The 17,605-nt window shown below is 42.3% G+C and overlaps 1 protein-coding gene across 1 annotated transcript in view; it reads left to right on the top strand.

The window, feature by feature from the left end:
- SHISAL2A (shisa like 2A) overlaps positions 1 to 17,605 on the top strand; it is a 31,101-nt gene that overhangs the window by 11,209 nt on the left and 2,287 nt on the right. The window contains exon 2 of the mRNA XM_005894754.3: positions 5,623 to 5,762. Coding sequence (XP_005894816.3) covers positions 5,623 to 5,762 — 140 coding nt within the window. The remainder of the gene's footprint in view (positions 1 to 5,622; positions 5,763 to 17,605) is intronic.

The following is a 17,605-nucleotide window of genomic DNA, read 5'->3' as shown; positions in this document are numbered from 1 at the left end:
GGAAATGAAGACTCCCTGTGGGGAAGCAGCTGGTGTTATCACATGTCCGATAGACTTTCCAAACACCCGTAATCAGTAGTTTCTGGTTTTGATTAAGATGTGAGCCCAAGGGCTGCAGCCTTGCTGAAGGGCAGAACTGGCATTCAGGCACTGTAGATACATTATCTCATTTAATCTGTATGGACACCTGGTGAGATAGTGAATTTTATGAATGAAGGAAAATGAAGATCAAAAGGTGAAGGAGTTTTCAACTTATATGTGAGAGAGCCAGGATTCAAACTTAGAACTGCCTGACTCAAAAACCTTAACAAATGTTAGATCACCCCTCCAGTTCTTTCCCAGAAGTCACAGTGGGTTACCTATCTTTCAGAGTTGTAGGTTTGTGAAATTCTAGAAGGCTAGTGGCTCTTCAGGCCAGTTACCCATCATCAGCAAGAATCTTTAACTTCATTGAAAGGTGGATTCATCCAGGTCTTGTGCAAACCTGTCTGATAATAAAAAACTCACCACCTCTTGAGGCAGTACATTCACCATGGGACAACTTTGATCATTTGAAGTTCATTTTTTGAACTTATATTTTTTTGGTCACTTCATATGTTATGTGAGATCTCCTTTCCTTGACCAAGGATTGAACCCAGGCAATGACAGCAAAAGCCCAGAATCCTAACCATTAGACCACCAGGGAACTCCCTGGAGTTCATCTTATACTAAGGACAGATTTTGCCCCCTTGGACTCTCCCCTGTTGCTCCCAGCTCTGTCCTTGAAACTGGTTCCTCTGTCCCCTGGAAGACGTTCAGTGCAGTACCTACTACCTGACTGTCTGCTGATCTGGAACGCATCCCCCCAACTCTCTCACCCACTCCTCAAAGGATCCTACTTTTACAGGCTTTTTCCAGCCAGGTACCCATAGATGTCCCTTGTAAAGGGTATGGTCCCAACCTGAGCACGAATCTTCCAGATCAGTCAGTCAGTTCAGTCACTCAGTCATGTCTGATTCTTTGCAACTCCAGGGACTGCAGCACACCAGGCCTCCCTGTGTCTATCACCACCTCCCAGAGTTTACTCAAACTCGTGTCCATTGAGTCGGTGATGCCATCCAACTATCTCATCTTCTGTTATCCCCTTCTCCCACCTTCAATCTTTCCCAGCATCAGGGTCTTTTCCAATGAGTCAGTTCTTCGCATCCAGTGGCCAAAGTATTGGAGTCTCAGCTTCAGCATTAGTCCTTCCAATGAATATTCAGGACTGATTTCCTTTAGGATGGACTAGTTTGATCTCCTTGCAGTCCAAGGGACTCTCAAAAGTCTTCTCCAACACCACAGTTCAAAAGCATCAATTCTTTGGCACTCAGCTTTCTTTATAGTCCAACTCTCACATCCATACATGACTACTGGAAAAACCATAGCTTTGACTAGATGGACCTTTGTTGGCAAAGTAATGTCTCTGCTTTTTAGTATGCTTTCTAGGTTTGTCATAGCTTTCCTTCCAAAGAACAAGCGTCTTTTAATTTCATGCCTGCAGTCACCATCAGCAGTGATTTTGGAACCCGAAAAAATAGTCTGTCACTGTTTCCACTGTTTCCCCATTTATTTGCCATGAAGGATGAGACCAGATGCCATGATTTTAGTTTTCTGAGAGTTTCAAGCCAACTTTTTCACTCTCCTCTTTCACTTTCATCAAGAGGCTCTTTATTTTTTTTTAATTTTATTTAATTTTTTTTTGTATTAGTTTTTCCAAATATCAAAATGAATCCACCACAGGTATACATGTATTAGTTTTTCTTCACTTTCTGCCATAAGGCTGGTGTCATCTGCATATCTGAGGTTATCGATATTTCTCCCAGCAATCTTGATTCCAGCTTGTGCTTCATCAAGTCCAGCATTTCTCATGATGTACTCTGCATATAAGTTAAATAAGCAGGGTGACAATATACAGCCTTGACGTACTCCTTTCCCAATTTGGAACCAGTCTGTTGTTCCATGTCCAGTTCTTACTGTTGCTTCCTGACCTTTGTACAGATTTCTCAGGAAGCAGGTAAGGTGGTCTGGTATTCTCATCTCTTTCAGAATTTTCCACACAGGGTGTAATTCTCTTTAAGAATTTCTTTGTTGTGATCCACACAGTCAAAGGCTTTGGCATAGTCAATAAAGCAGAAATAAATGTTTTTCTGGAACTCTCTTGCTTTTTTGATGATCCAACAGATGTTGGCAATTTGATCTCTGGTTCCTCTGCCTTTTCTAAATCCAGTTAACATCTGGAAGTTCACAGTTCATGTACTGTTGAAGCCTGGCTTGGAGAATTTTGAGCATTACTTTACTAGCATGTGAGATGAGTGCAGTTGTGCGGTAGTTTGAGCATTCTTTGGCATTGCCTTTCTTTGGGATTGGAATGAAAACTGACCTTTTCCAGTCCTGTGGCCACTGCTGAGTTTTCCAAATGTGCTGACATATAGAGTGCAGCACATTCACAGCATCGTCTTTTAGGATTTGGAATAGCTCAACTGGAATTCCATCACCCCCACTCGCTTTGTTCATAGTGATGCTTCCTAGGGCCACTTGACTTTGTGTTCCAGGATATCTGACTTTAGGTGAGTGATCACACCATCTTGATTATCTGTATTGTGAAGATCTTTTTTGTATAGTACTTCTGTGTATTCTTGGCACCTCTTCTTAATATCTTCTACTTCTGTTAGATCCATACCATTTCTGTCCTTTATTGTGCCCATCTTTGCATGAAATGTTCCCTTGGTATCTTTAATTTTCTTGAAGAGATCTCTAGTCTTTCCTATTCTATTGTTTTCCTCTATTTTTTGCATTGATCACTGAGGAAGGCTTTCTTATCTCTCCTTGCTATTCTTTGAAACTCTGCATTCAAATGGGTATATCTTTCCTTTGCTCCTTTGCCTTTTGCTTCTCTTCTTTTCATAGCTGTTTGTAAGGCCTCCTCAGACAACCATTTTACCTTTTTGCATTTTTTTTCTTGGGGATGGTCTTCACGAACCTCCATCTATAGTTCTTCAGGCACTCTGTCTATCATCAGATCTAATCCCTTGAATCTGTTTATCACTTCCACTGTATAGTTGTAAGGGATTTGATTTAGGTCATACATGAATGGTTAGTGGTTTCCCTACTTTCTTCAACTGAAGTCCAAATTTGCCAATAAGGAGTTCATGATCTGAGCCACAGATAACAGCCTTATAAACAGTGAGTAGATTAAAAAAAAAGAAATAATATTTAATTAAAATACTAAACTAAAAAGTATTAAACTAATACTAAAGAACTACAAACTACTACATGCTCAATGTGGGAAAAAAATAGAAAGGGCAGGAGAAACAGAAAAGAAAAGCAATCATGGGAGATCCCCAGTGTCTTAGCTTGGGTTCCCTAGAAGACTGGGAAACAAAGGACTTTAAGGCAAGCAGTTTACATGACAAACGATCCTAGGAAATACTGGTACAGGGTGGGAAGTGAGATGGGAAAGGGAAGGAGTTAATGGCGGTGTGCTACCAAGCAAGTCAACACCAAGGGCCACCAGCCTTGAAACTGCTATCCTGTGTCAGCCACTGCACACGTGTCTCAGAGTCATCCCACCTCAGGGCCGGGAAGCTGGGTGTTTACATGTCAGTTTTTTTCAGTCATTGGCTACATGCTGGAGGGAGAAGGGAGGCATCCATTTTCCTATACTTTTGACCTGTTCAGTGTGCAGAGATTCTTCTGGGCCCAAGAAAGCTTTCAGGCAAAGAGATACATATGCTGGCATTGAAACCCTGGCCAGAATATTCCAGAATTGTAAGATCCAGTGGGACATGGACAGGACATCCATAGCCTGTGCTATACCCAGAGACAGCCCATTAGCATTTAGTGTATTTCCATCCATCCTCACCTTGTTATGTTATATATGTACATGTTATTTTATGTATTTAAGTTAGGGCTACACTATATATTTAATATTGGGTCCTGCCTTTTTCACTTCACATTAACTCATCAGAATTTATCTTTGATCTTAAATTTTATTTGAAAACATGTTTTTTAATGGCTCTATACTATTCCATCGTAGGGATAGCCAATAATTTATTTAGCCCTGGGAAAGCAGACTCTCCAAAGCTCTAAGGTGTTTCTGTTTACTGGAAGATAACCATCAGCTAGCTGGGAGTGAAATCTAGCAGAAATGGCAAAGGCAGGAATCTGAGACTGGGGTCAGGGTCGGGCTAGGGAAGGCAGAAAAGCTGCAGAAGGAGTCGTAGGCAGAAAGGGCACACAGTCAAGCCTAGTCCTACCACTGGGAGAACATCCCACAGTGTCTGACACAAATTAGGTACTCAATAATCATTGCTAAGTGCGTGCTATGTGCTAGGCTCGTACAAAGGCAGAACAGAGCCAGTTAAACATGGTCTCAGTATGCCTACAGAGAACGCATGAGGAATATGTTGAACTACTGTGTGCCAAGAATATTATAGATATCATTCACCCTCACTACCACCTGAGAGGTGCTGTGTTTTGATCATTCTCACTTTTCAGGCAAAGAAGCTGAGACTCAACAGGCTTAATAATTTCATCAAGATGTCATATCGAGTTAGTTACAGATCTGGGTCCTAAATTTACCAGGTGGGTCTGTGAGAGTTCCAAAGCTCTTTGCTCTTTCCCTACCACACTGGACTCCCTGACCAAGTGGAAAGTGCTAATGACCCCAAGTAAGGTGTCCTAGCTGGGTAGGCCTGGACTGGGAGAAGAAAAGAAAGAGAAAGGGGACCAAGGAAAGCACTGAGGAGGAGACATTGAGATGGGCCTTTAAGGACAGGTAAAATTCTGATGTGGGGAGATGATGGGAGGGATCATGTGAAACAGAAAGACAGTGGCTCCCTGAACAAGCCAGAAGGTAGTAGTCTGGAGACCAGATGACCAGGGCCTGACTTGGTGCAGAGGCAATGAGGCTGAGGGGTGAGGGACCAGCAGCAGAAAAGGGGTTTCAGATGTGGAGTCCACACTGCCGTGATGACCCACTAGAGACTGAGTCAGATATTACCTTGAGGGTGGAAGGACAGTTGATATTAAATTGAGGCTTGCTATGTGTCTTGATTTTTAAGAAATGGCAGTATGGGGAGGGCTCTTTAAGATCATCTTTAGGGACTTCTCTGGTGGTCCAGTGGCTAAGACTCTGCCCTCCCAATGCAGGGGGCGGGGTTTGCTCCTTGGTTGGGGAACCAGATCCCTCATGCCGCAGTTAAGAGTTCACATGCCATAACTAAGACATGGAGCAGCCAAGTGAAGTATACATAAATAAAAAATAATTATTGAAAAAGATCATCTCTAGCTTCTTGGGGTGGCAGCAGGTTGAGGAAAGGAGAGGAGAATAAAGGGAACACAAATTCAGTCTCAACTACATCATGGCACTGAATATGTGTATGGATAAAGCCACATCAAGTTATGTACGTGGTGAGGACTTGCCACACAGCTGATGCTCTTTCCCAGGCTTAGGCCCCAAAAGTCTGTTTAAGGGAAGCAGAAACAGAACAAAAGTTAAGACTGGCTGATTCCTATAACACCTACAACATTTCTCCTGTAACATGCTGCCTTCCAAGTCCTTTCCTGACACTCTGCTCCCTTGTGGTTTTCTGTCCCCAGTATTGGTGCTCTTGTGGGCCTGTCCATAGCAGCAGTGGTCCTCCTGGCCTTCATTGTCACTGCCTGTGTGCTTTGTTACCTGTTCATCAGCTCAAAACCCCACACAAAGTTGGACCCAGGCTTAAACTTACAGACTACAGGTAAGAAAGGGGCCACGTGATTTCCTTGTATTCAGCAGGCTAGCACCTTTTCAGAGGGGAGATATTTGGAAATGATGTTTGGACTATTTGCCTCACGTGTGTTTCTGGAATATTAAGAAGCACCAGTGCATTTTTCAGGAGGTTCATGATATGAACATTTCCATCACAAACTCTTCATGTGTTCATTGATAATCAAAATAATTCTATGTTTATTACAGGGAGATATTACTAAACATCCTACAATATAGAGGACAGCACTCTGCAATAGAGTTATCTGACCCAGAACCTCCCTGGTGGTTCAGCAGTTAAGACTCTGTGCTTCCAGGGCAGGGGACACAGATTCTATCTCTGGTTAAGGAAGGTCCCACAGGCTGCATAACAAGGTCTAAAAAAAAGGGTTATCTGACCTAGAATGTCAATACTGTTGATGTTGAGAAACCTTAGAATAGAAGAAGACTCCAGAAAGAGACTAATTAAAATATAGTAACATGAATAAAATGTTTAGTTTTTTAAATAAGAGAAATATTAGCAAATTTGCCTCCAACAAATGCAAATAACACAAAAGAGACTATGTATAAAGTTAAAAAAACAAGTGGTGGACTGCAAAGATATTGTAAATACAGATGCATAGTCAACCCTTATTATTTGCAGATTCCATATTGGTGAATTTGCCTACATGCTAGAATTAACTTGTAACCTCAAAAATCAATACTTTCAGTGTTTTTGAGGTCATTTGCAGACGTGGATGTGCACAGAGCAACAAAAACTTTGAGTTGCCCAGTCACACTGAGGTTGCCCAGCGGAGGCTGCACAGGGCCACGCTTGCCTTTTTGTTTCAGCTCTCAGACTATGAACAAGCGTCCTTTTCATGGTATATTTAGTGTCACATTTTTGCAGTTTTGTGTTTTTATTGGCACTTTCGCTATTGAAAATGGCCCCCAAATATAACGTTGAAGTGCTATCTAGTATTCCTCAACATAAAAAGGCTGTCATGTGCCTTATGGAAAAAATACATGTGTTCAATACACATGAGTTAAATGTTATCAGTTAGTAATATATATTAAATACAGTATCTTTAAGCAGAAACATACATAAAGCAAAGTTATGTACTGATTGGTTGACAATGTGACCAGAGGCTCACAGGAACCTAAATTTGTATTTCCCTACCCCACTCCAGTACTCTTGCCTGAAAAATCCCATGGATGGAGGAGGCTGGTGGGCTGCAGTCCATGGGGTCGCTAAGAGTCGGTCATGACTGAGCGACTTCACTTTCACTTTTCACTTTCATGCATTGGAGAAGGAAATGGCAACCCACACCAGTGTTCTTGTCTGCAGAATCCCAGGGACGGGGGAACCTGGTGGGCTGCGGTCTATGGGGTCGCACAGAGTCGGACACAACTGAAGTGACTTAGCAGCAGCAGCAAGGGGCAATTGATTCAGTATTTGCTAATTCAGTGTTAATGGTAAGTTAATAGAACAAAATAACAGTGAATAATGGGCTTCCCTGGTGGCTCAGCTGGTAAAGAATCCGCCTGCAATGCTGGAGACCTGGGTTCAATCCATGGGTTGGGAAGATCCCCTGGAGAAGGGAACGGCCACCCACTCAAGAATTCTGGCCTGGAGAAGTCCATGAACTATCCATTGGGTTGCAAAGAGTTGGACATGACTAAGCAACTTTCACTTTCACTTTCCTCATGGCTCAGTGGTAAAGAATCTGCCTGCCAAGCAGGAAATGCAGGTTTGATCCCTGGGTTGGGAACATCCCCTGAAGAAGGAAGTGGCAACCCTCTACAGTATTCTTGCCTGGGAAATCCATGGACAGAGGGGTTGCAAACACTTGGACACAACTTAGTGACTGAGCATGCGTGCACAGTAAATAATGAGAATCAACTGTATATAAAATAGAGACAAGATTGATATCCAGGATATATAAGTGCACCTTTAAACACATGAGAAATACATAATCCACCAAAAAATACAAATGCCCAACACACATAAAAAGATACTCTACCTTACTAATAATCAGGAGAATGCAATTTAAGAATGACATACCTTTTCAAAAAATGATTTAAAAAACAATTACATTGGCAAAAATAAAAAATGGATCACATTGATAGTGAGAAGGTTACATGGGGGAATGGGTAATCTCATATACCACTGGTAACAATAAATTGGCAAAACCACTTGTACAGCATTTTGGCACTATCCATTTAAACTGAAAATGTATATAGCCTATTAGTGATTCCACTTCTAATTATCTGCCTTAGAGACACAGTTGCACTAGGAGAGGACTTGTAAAGATGGATACCATGACAATTTGTCACACTGGAAAGAAACTAAATGTCCATCAACATAGAAGGAATGAAAAATAATACTGTCGTTAAAAGGAATGCATTATCTCTAAATAGACAATTTCATTTGCTCCTCATAATAACCAGGCAGTGTATGGATCTTATTAAAATCTATTTTACAGATGTGGAGACTAAGGCCCACATACCTAGTGAGTGAATGTTAGAGCCAACTCCATCTCCACCTTCCTTCCTCTCCTTATCCCTGTGCTGAGGAAGGGAAGTCCCTACTTGATGCCAGACTCTGTTTGAAACTTTACATGCACTATCTTGTCTAATTTTCCAAACCACCCCAGTGAGGTAGGTATTATTATCGCCCATCTTACAGATGTGAAAACAGTGTTTCAATTGCCCACGGGGTCACAGTTTGTAAACTGCAGAGTTGTAATTCAAATGTGTGTGTTTTTCTGCCTCCAAAGTCCTATTTCTACCTCACCAGGCCGGGTGTGTAGGGTGCTTATACCCTGCTCCCCTCATCTCCCCCTACCCTATCACCTGCAGCCTTTCTAAATCAATGGAACACAGCTCACCTGGCGGTCCTGTGAATGAAGACGATCCTCCTGCTTTTCACTGCTCAGCCACCAGCTAGATTTTTTGATTATTCAATCACCAGGGTTTGATACAGCTTGTGTTCTTGCTTTTTGCTTCTTACTTTTAAAATGGAAAATGCACTTTCTGTTTATTAAATAACAGCTTTCAGCTCTCTCTGTCTTTTGCCCAAACTCAGCTCTTAGTTCCTTCCTTTCTTCTTCATGAAGTGCTGTCCTCTCCTTCCTCTGAACCTGCAGCATCAACCCAACATTTGGGTTGATCAAACCCAGCATCAACATTTACAGGCCACTCCCTTACACTCAGAGCCTTCCCCCTCACACAGACTTTCATCTGTTTTTGTCTCCTTCTACAGTAGGACCTGTAGAGAGATGGTATGTGCATGCACGCGTGCTAAGTTGCTTCAGTGATGTCCAACTCTGTGCGACCCTATGGGCTGTAGCCTGCCAGGTTCCTCTGTCCATGGGGATTCTCCAGGCAAGAATACTGGGGTGGGTTGCCATGCCCTCCTCCAGGGGGATCTTCCCTACCCGGGGATTGAACCTGAGTCTCTTATGTCTCTTGCATTCACAGGTTCTTTACCACTAGCACCACCTGGGAAGCCCATAGAGAGATCATTAGCCCCATTTTACAGGAGAGGAAATCAAGGCTCAGCCACGAGAAGGCAATTGGCCCAAGTCTACACAGCTAGTGGGCTTGTCATTTGGGGATGTCAACCCCGATTTCCCTACTCTAAAACCCACAATCACTACACACTGTACCTTGGGTCCTAATCTCTGAGCCTGGGGGCAAGGGTGGGGTGGGGAGTTCCTTGACAAGAGCACAGTGAAAATAGAACAGTTTCTGAAGATAGGCTCCTTTTGCTGCCCAGGTATTCTCTACTGTCCCATGAACCCTATCCCACCCATCCCTCAAACTCGGGATGCAATGAAGACCATAGCTTTCTCATTCTTGTACTTTGTGAGGAACTAGCTTGATCAGAGGCTGACCAAGCACCTACTTTTGTGCTAGGCACTATGCCAAGGTGCCTAGCACATTATCCCATTTAACCTGTTCAGCTACTTTAGGTTATTATCAACTCTATTTTACTGATGGGGTAAGTGAGGTAAGTATTCTAACCTAGGTACCTTTAATAAGAGATAAAAAATGGGAGGTGGGGAGACTCATCCTCCTCTGAAAAATGTTGGTGGGGATATCATTAATTTGTCATTTTCACTAACTCATCTCTCACCTCTCTCATTCATTGCTGGTCTGAATACAGTTAACAACCACCTCAGAGAACTATTGGGCATTAATTGGCTTGTGGCTCTAATGCTCAGTCATGTCTGACTCTTTGCCACCACATGAACTGTAGCCCACCAGGCTCCTCTGTCCATGGAATTCCTCCAGGCAAGAATACTGGAGTGGGTTGCCATTTCCTACTTGAGAAGATGTTCTCGACCCAGGTATTGAACCCGTTCCCGGGTATCCTGGGTCTCTCGCATTGGCAGGTGAAGTCTTTACCACTAGCACCACCTGGGAAGTCCCTCTAACTCTTAGGGCTCCTGGGAATCGAGCCTGATGTTCTCAGTTTATCAATGGGTTGCTGAGGCCCAGAAAGTGTCAGTGATATGCCCAAGGTCACCCAGCCAATTGGCCAAGACTTTGCCTCCAGGGCCAAAGATCTTTTCCTATAGCAGGCCCTCTGACCTTCCAGGAAGTGTTCCACTTCCTCAGAGCCCACTGCTTTTTACTTAACCACACTTGGAGAGGTGGTACCTATGACCCAAACAAGCCTCAGAGATGAGTCAAGGCTGACTCATCTCCAATCAGGGAGAAAACCTGAGAACTCCTTTCCTGCTGGTCACGACAGGCTAAGACCCCAGGCAATGGGGGGACTGGCCAAAAGGTCCCTGAAAAAAAGATGGGAAAGCACAACCCTGCTGGGATGTCAGAGAACATGACTCTGATTCCGGCTTTGTTACTCTCACTGTGTGGCCTTAGGCGAGTCACTTCTCCCTGGACCTTAATTTACTCTGTAAAATGTGTACAATAATACCCACTAAGAAAGCAATAAAACTAGAGATGAAGCTTACATTGGAGCTTGGTTTCTAATACATGGTGGCTTTTAAAAATGAGTAACCCTCATTTTTATTATCGTTAGGCATTTAGATGTTTACATGTTAGTCGCCTCAGACTGTTGATATGTCAAAGATAGGAATCATGTCTTAAATGCCTTTGTGTCCCCAGCATCTAGTAGAGTTCCTAACCTATACTAAGGGTAGATTTGCTCTGTGGAAAGAGCCCACGCTTTGGAATCAAGTAGAATTGAAAGTGTATCCTGGATCCGGTACTAATAGCTGTGCCAGTGGTAACCTTCTCTGTCTGTGTTTGTCTATAACATGAAATAACACTCGCCTCAGAGAATCGTTAGAAGAATCGAATAAGATGCTTGTGCCAGCATGTTTTAGCCAAACATGAATCTTCTTATTGTAACTTGAAAATTGAATCTTTTATATGTGCCTTAGGCATCCTCCTTTCCTCTTGGCTAGCACCTTTATAAGATGGTTCTTCCTCCCCCAGGCTTCAGGCGCCACTGAGGGACTTTAAGAACTTTCATTATATATCAGCCAGAGGAAGAGGCAGAAACAGTGTGCTCAAGAGTTGGACCACTGGCTATTTTGCTGGTTTCCCTGGAAGGGGATTGAAGAGTTGTGGATTTGAAGACCCTGGGATACTCATGTGAGGGAATCCGTGGCATCTGGGAAAGAGAATCATGTAAAAAAACTTGTGGGCATATTGGGCCCACAAGTTCAGTGTGAACCTGCATTTTGATGTATCTGCCAAAAAAAAAATGAGTGAAATCTCAGGTCATGTTAACAGAATTATAGAGTCTGGAAGCAAGAGAATGGTGGTCCTTCTTTACCCCCAATTGAATTAGAACATATCAGCCATCACATCTCAGAGGTAACATTTTAGCATCCACTCCACAGGTGCACAACTTTGGTTCCAAATATATCACTCAAGCATCCCCAAATATAGCAATGAGGATTCTTGAGCAATTTCCAATATTTCAAAGGTTTTACTGGGACCAAGTTTCTTTGTTTTGAGCTAGAATTGTATTAGGCTAAGGAGGGTACTTAGCATGGGCTCTTTCCTGCTAATGAGAACTCTTTGATTAACAGAAAATGGTCATGGGGAGTGGAGAGGCTAGTACCTAATAAAGGCAGTCCATTAAAGAGACTGAATTCTTTACAATTTGGAATTTGAGGGAAAACAAATAGAAAAATGAGGCCAGTCCTACTTTCTACCCCATTTGATACAATAGTAACTGAGATCCAGAGAGAAGGGGTTAGCGGGGCACCCCACTCCAGTACTCTTGCCTAGAAAATCCTATGGACAGAGGAGCCTGGTAGGCTGCAGTCCAAAGGGTCGCTAAGAGTCAGAAACTTGAACGACCTCACTTTCACTTTTCACTTTCATGCATTGGAGAAGGAAGTGGCAACCCACTCCAGTATTCTTGCCTGGAGAATCCCAGGGACGGGGGAGCCTGGTGGGCTGCCGTCTATGGGGTCGCACAGAGTTGGACATGACTGAAGTGACTTAGCAGCAGCAGTGTAATAATTTAATATCAAGATGAGGATTTAAGCCAAGGTTTTATAACTCCTAAAAGCCCAAGGATTCCTCCCAACCCCTGACTGCCTGCGGCTCAGATCAGATCAGAGATTAGATCAAATCAGTCGCTCAGTCGTGTCCGACTCTTTGCGACCCCATGAATCGCAGCACGCCAGGCCTCCCTGTCCATCACCAACTCCTGGAGTTCACTCAGACTCACGTCCATCAAGTCAGTGATGCCATCCAGCCATCTCATCCTCTGTCGTCCCCTTTTCTTCCTGCCCCCAATCCCTCCCAGCATCAGAGTCTTTTCCAATGAGTCAACTCTTCGCATGAGGTGGCCAAAGTACTGGAGTTTCAGCTTTAGCATCATTCCTTCCAAAGAAATCCCAGGGCTGATCTCCTTCAGAATGGACTGGTTGGATCTCCTTGCAGCCCAGAGCCCCACAATTTAAGAACCTTGACTAATCAGTCAGAAGGTGATCAGAGGTGAGTGACCAGCTTGGTCTGAGAACCAGATTATGTGTATATGGGCTAAGAGCTGGGGACATTTGGCCCTGAGCAAAGAAGGCTCAGGGCTCACACCCTAGGACCCCAGGCCTCTGCAAGGTTGTCCTGGGGCATGAAGAAGAGACATTTTATGAGATGTCAGAGAACAGAGTTAAATCAGTGGGAGAAGCCATAGGGAGGCAGATGTTGATTCAAAAAAGCTAGGTCTTTCTTAGACTAAGACCTGAAATTCTTTTGTAAAGTGCACCCTCTAAGTTACATGAGGGCTATATTTGGTTCACCAGTTTGTAACTCTCCATTTAAAAAGCACCCCAAGCCTGGAAGGTAACCAGGAAAAGGCTAAATGTGGGATTCATTGAAGGAGATTCTTGCATTGAATAGAAAATTGAACTAAATCCTTGTGCCAAATGGAATGCCTTAAAATGCAAGCTTAAATAACAAAAAATCCCAAAGAATCTACAAAACACACAGAGACACACTAAACAACCTCCTAAACCTAACAAGTGCACTTAGCAAGCTCACAGTACGTAAGGTCAGAAGCAAATATCAATTGTATTTATATATGTATCAGTGACAAACAACTAGAGACTAAAATTTAAATATAGGGACTTCCCAGGAGGTCCACTGGTTAAGAATCCACCTGCCAATCCAGGGGACAACAGGAGTTCAATTGCTGCTCTGGGAAGATTCCACATGCCTCGAGGCACCTGAGCTCTAATGCCACAGCTACTGAGCCTGTTCCCCAAAGCCTATGCTCCACAACAAGAGAGGCTGCAGTGATGAGAACCCTGCTCACTGCAAGGAGAGAGTAGCTCTCACTTGCCACAGCTAGAGAAGGGCTGCGTGCAGCAACAAAGACCCAGCCAAATAAATAAATATTTTCTAAAAAGACAGATCTTTAAAAAATAAAATATCATCTATAGTCACTCTAAAAAATGAAATAATGAGGTGTAAAGCTAACAAACATGTATAGGATCTATACAATAAAAACTACAAAATGCTAGTGAAGGAAATCAAAGAAGACCTAAATAAATGGAGAGATACACTATGTCATGGGCTTCCCTGGTGGCTCCGTGGTAAAGAATCTGCCTCCCAATGCAGGAGACACAGGTTTGATACCTGGATCAGGAAGACCCTCTGAGGGAGGAAATGGCAACCCACTGCAGCATTCTTGCCTGGAGAATTCCACAGACAAAGGAATCTGGCGGGCTACAGTCCACAGGGTCGCAAAGAGTCAGACATGACTGAGCCACACACACACACACCCACACACACACACTATGTCATGAATTGGAAGACTCAACATAGTAAAGATTAAAAACCATAGCAGCTCTTTGGTATATATAGACAAGCTGATTCTAAAATTTATATGGAAAGACAAAGGAAATAGAGTAGCTAAAATAATATTGAAAGAGATAAAGTTGGAGGAAATCACCCTACTTGATTTTAACACATTATAGAGCAACAATACTGAGGACAGTGTGGTACTGGAGGAGGGACAGACACCTAGATATGATAAAACTGACTGAGTGGCATTTCAGGGGCTCTGAAGAGCCCTGGTACCATAGTCCTTCATATCCCAGTGCAGAAAAGAATTAAGCAAAAGGCAAAATGATAGATAAGAAAGGATTTATTAGAATAGGAAGCTTGTGAGGTTTACAAGCCAGCAGGTGAGAAATGCCTCGCCCCAAGAACCTACTGGGCTACAGTTTTATAATCAAAGGAGAAGTGGGGAGGGGGAGAAGAACTTTGTCTTTCTTGAGTAGATGTCATACTCCCATCATCATCTTCTCCTCCTTTGGGCAGGGGAGTTTTTTGTCTGCACATGGTCAAGCTTAGGTCTACAAATTACTGTTTTTTATGTGTGCAGAAAGCATGTCCTAGGGATCATTAACTCACTGAGCTCACTGGGCAGGATGTGGGTCTCATGCCACCATTGTTTATTGTTTGGGGGCATGTCTCGTCCTTCTGTTGCATGGTTCTGTTGCTAAGCAAGACTGCTTGGTTTTGTGGTTAAGCAAACCCACTTTTTGAGTAATCATTAACTTACAGGGGTCTCCCATATTTTTAAAATCCACCATGTAATTTTTGTGGTTAAGCAAACCTGCTTTCTTGAGTGATCATTAACTTATAGGTGTCCCTCATATATTTTCTACTTACAATCCCCTAGTGAGATTAACTATTTAATCATCTACTTTGTTCCTATCAAAGATATAGACCCACATCCTATGTATGTCCAAAAGATTTTTTACAAAGTATAAAAGCAATGCAATGGGAGAAGAATAGTCTTTTCAATATATAATGTTGAAACAATTAGACTTCCACAGGTTAAAAAAACACCTTTTACATAACCTCATACTTTATATAGAAATTAACCCAAAATAAATCATGGACCAAAATGTAACCTATACAACTATAAAACTTTTAGAAGAAAACAGGAGAAGATCTTCATGACCCGGGGTTAGGCAAAGAATTCTTAGACAAGCCATCAAAAGCACAAAAAAATACATTAGTCATTGATCTAGATCAAAACTCAAAATGTTTTTGCTGATAAAGACTCTATTAAGAAGAAGGAAAGAAGAGCCTCTAACTGGGAAATAATGTTCACATATCTGACAAAGGTCTTTTACCCAGAACATATAAAGAGTCCCCTGAACTCAACATTAAGAAAACAAATAGGGCTTCTCTGGTGGCTCAGTGGTAAAGAATCTATCTGCCTGCCAATTCAGGACACCGGTTCAATCCCAGATCCAGGAAGATCCCACATGCTGCAGAGCAACTAGGTGTGCACACGAGTGTGCACATCACAACTACTGAGCTGCGCTCTAAAGCCTGGGAAACACAACTACTGAGCCCACACGCCGCAGCGACTGAAGCCTGCCTGCCCCAGAGCCTGTGCTCCACAAGGAACACCACAGCGGTGAGAAGCCCACGCACCATAACTAGAAAGTAGCCTCTGCTCATCACAGATAGAGAAGAGCCCACACAGCAACAAAGATCCAGCACAGCCAAAAATAATTTCATTAATTAAAATTAAAAACAAAAAAAATAAGAAAACAAACAATGCTTTTAGAAAATGAGCATAATACTTGAACTGATACTTTACTGAAGAGGAGATACAGAGAGCAAATAAGCACATGAAAATATGTTTCATCTTCATTAGCCATTAAGGAAACACATATTAAAGCCACAATGAGATACCACTTCTCGCCTATCAGAATATTAAAGTAAAAATACTGATAATTCCAAGGGAGGATAGAGCAACTGGATCTCTTACACATTTTTGGTGGGAATTAAAATGATATATAGCCACTTTGGAAGACAGTGTTTTCATAAAGTTAATCATCCTCACTATAAGTATTAGTTTCCTATGACCACTGTATCAAATTACCACAAACTTGATGGCTTAATATAGTAGATATGTGTTCTCTCTCAGTTCTCAGGGCTGGAAATTCAAAATCAGTTTTGCTGGGCAGAAATCAACGACTCCACAGGAGAGTCTGTGCCTTGACTCTTCCAGTTTCTGGTGACTGCCAGCATTCCTTTGCTTGTAGCTCACTCTAGTTTCTACCTCTGTTTTTACATCACTATCTGTGAGTGTCTATCTCCCTCTGCCTTTCTCCTATAAGGGCACGTGTGATGGCATTTAGGGCCCATCTAGATAATTGAGGATAATCTCATCTCAAAGTCCTTAATTTCATCACATCTGCAAAAACCATAGAAGTTAACAGTTACAGGTTCCAGAAATTGGGACCTGATATATTTGGGGGTCACCATTCAGTCCACTATACCATTCAAAACAATATTATTATTATCCTAGAGAAATGAAAATGTATGTCTGTCCAAAAACCTATACACAACTGCTCATAACAGCTTTGTTTTTAATAGACAAAAGCTAGAAATAAGCCAAAGGTTCTTTAGTGGGCAAATGGTACAACCATATAATGGAATATATGCAGCCATAAAAACAAATGAACTATCAATACACATAACAACTTGAATGGATTGCAAGGGTATTAAACAGAGTGAAAAAAGCCCATCTCACAAGGTTGTACAGTGTATAATTCATCTGCGTAACATTTCTTAAATGACAACGTTATGTATGGAAAAGGGGTTAGTGGTTACCAGTGTTAGATTTAGGAGGAAGTTCTGACGTAAAGAGGTAGCATAAGGAAATTTTTATTCATGGTGATGGGACAGTTCTTTGTCTTGATTGTGGCAGTGATAATATAAAACTGTACATATGATAGGGCTTCCCAGGTGGCGCTCGTGGTGAAGAACAGCCTGCCAACACAGGAGACATAAAAGAAGCAGGTTCAATGGTTGAATCAGTAAGATCTCCTGGAGGAGGGCATGGCCACCAACCCACTCCAATAATCTTGCCTGGAGAGTCCCATGGACAGAGAAGCCTGGCAGGCTACAGTCCACAGGGTCACAAAGAGTTGGACATGACTGAAGTGACTTAGCATGCATTCACACACGCATACATGTGATAAACTTTCATAGTACTAAACACCCAAAAAAAGTCCATATTAAAAAAATGGGTAAAATTGAATAGGATTTGTAGTTTAGTCAGTTGTAGTATGTTAATGTCAGTCTCCTAGTTTTGAAATTACTCTATGATTATATAAGATATTATCATGGGGGAAAACTAAGTGAAGGGTACAATGGAACTCAACTGTTTTGTAACTTTTTGTGAGTCTTAAATCATCAAAAATAGAGAGTTCAAAACAAAAAAGAAAATTTATTGGCTCTGTAAATGAGAAGTCCAAAAGTATGGTGAGCTTTAGGAATGGTCTAAGTGGAAGTTCAGTGTCCTCAGGCTACGGCTCCATCCTCCGA

This window comes from Bos mutus, chromosome 3 (genome assembly GCF_027580195.1).
Source record: "Bos mutus isolate GX-2022 chromosome 3, NWIPB_WYAK_1.1, whole genome shotgun sequence".
In the NCBI taxonomy this organism is placed as follows: Eukaryota; Metazoa; Chordata; class Mammalia; order Artiodactyla; family Bovidae; genus Bos; species Bos mutus.
The sequence above is the reverse complement of the archived record's forward strand: the minus strand, read 5'-3'. Positions and strand labels throughout refer to the sequence as shown.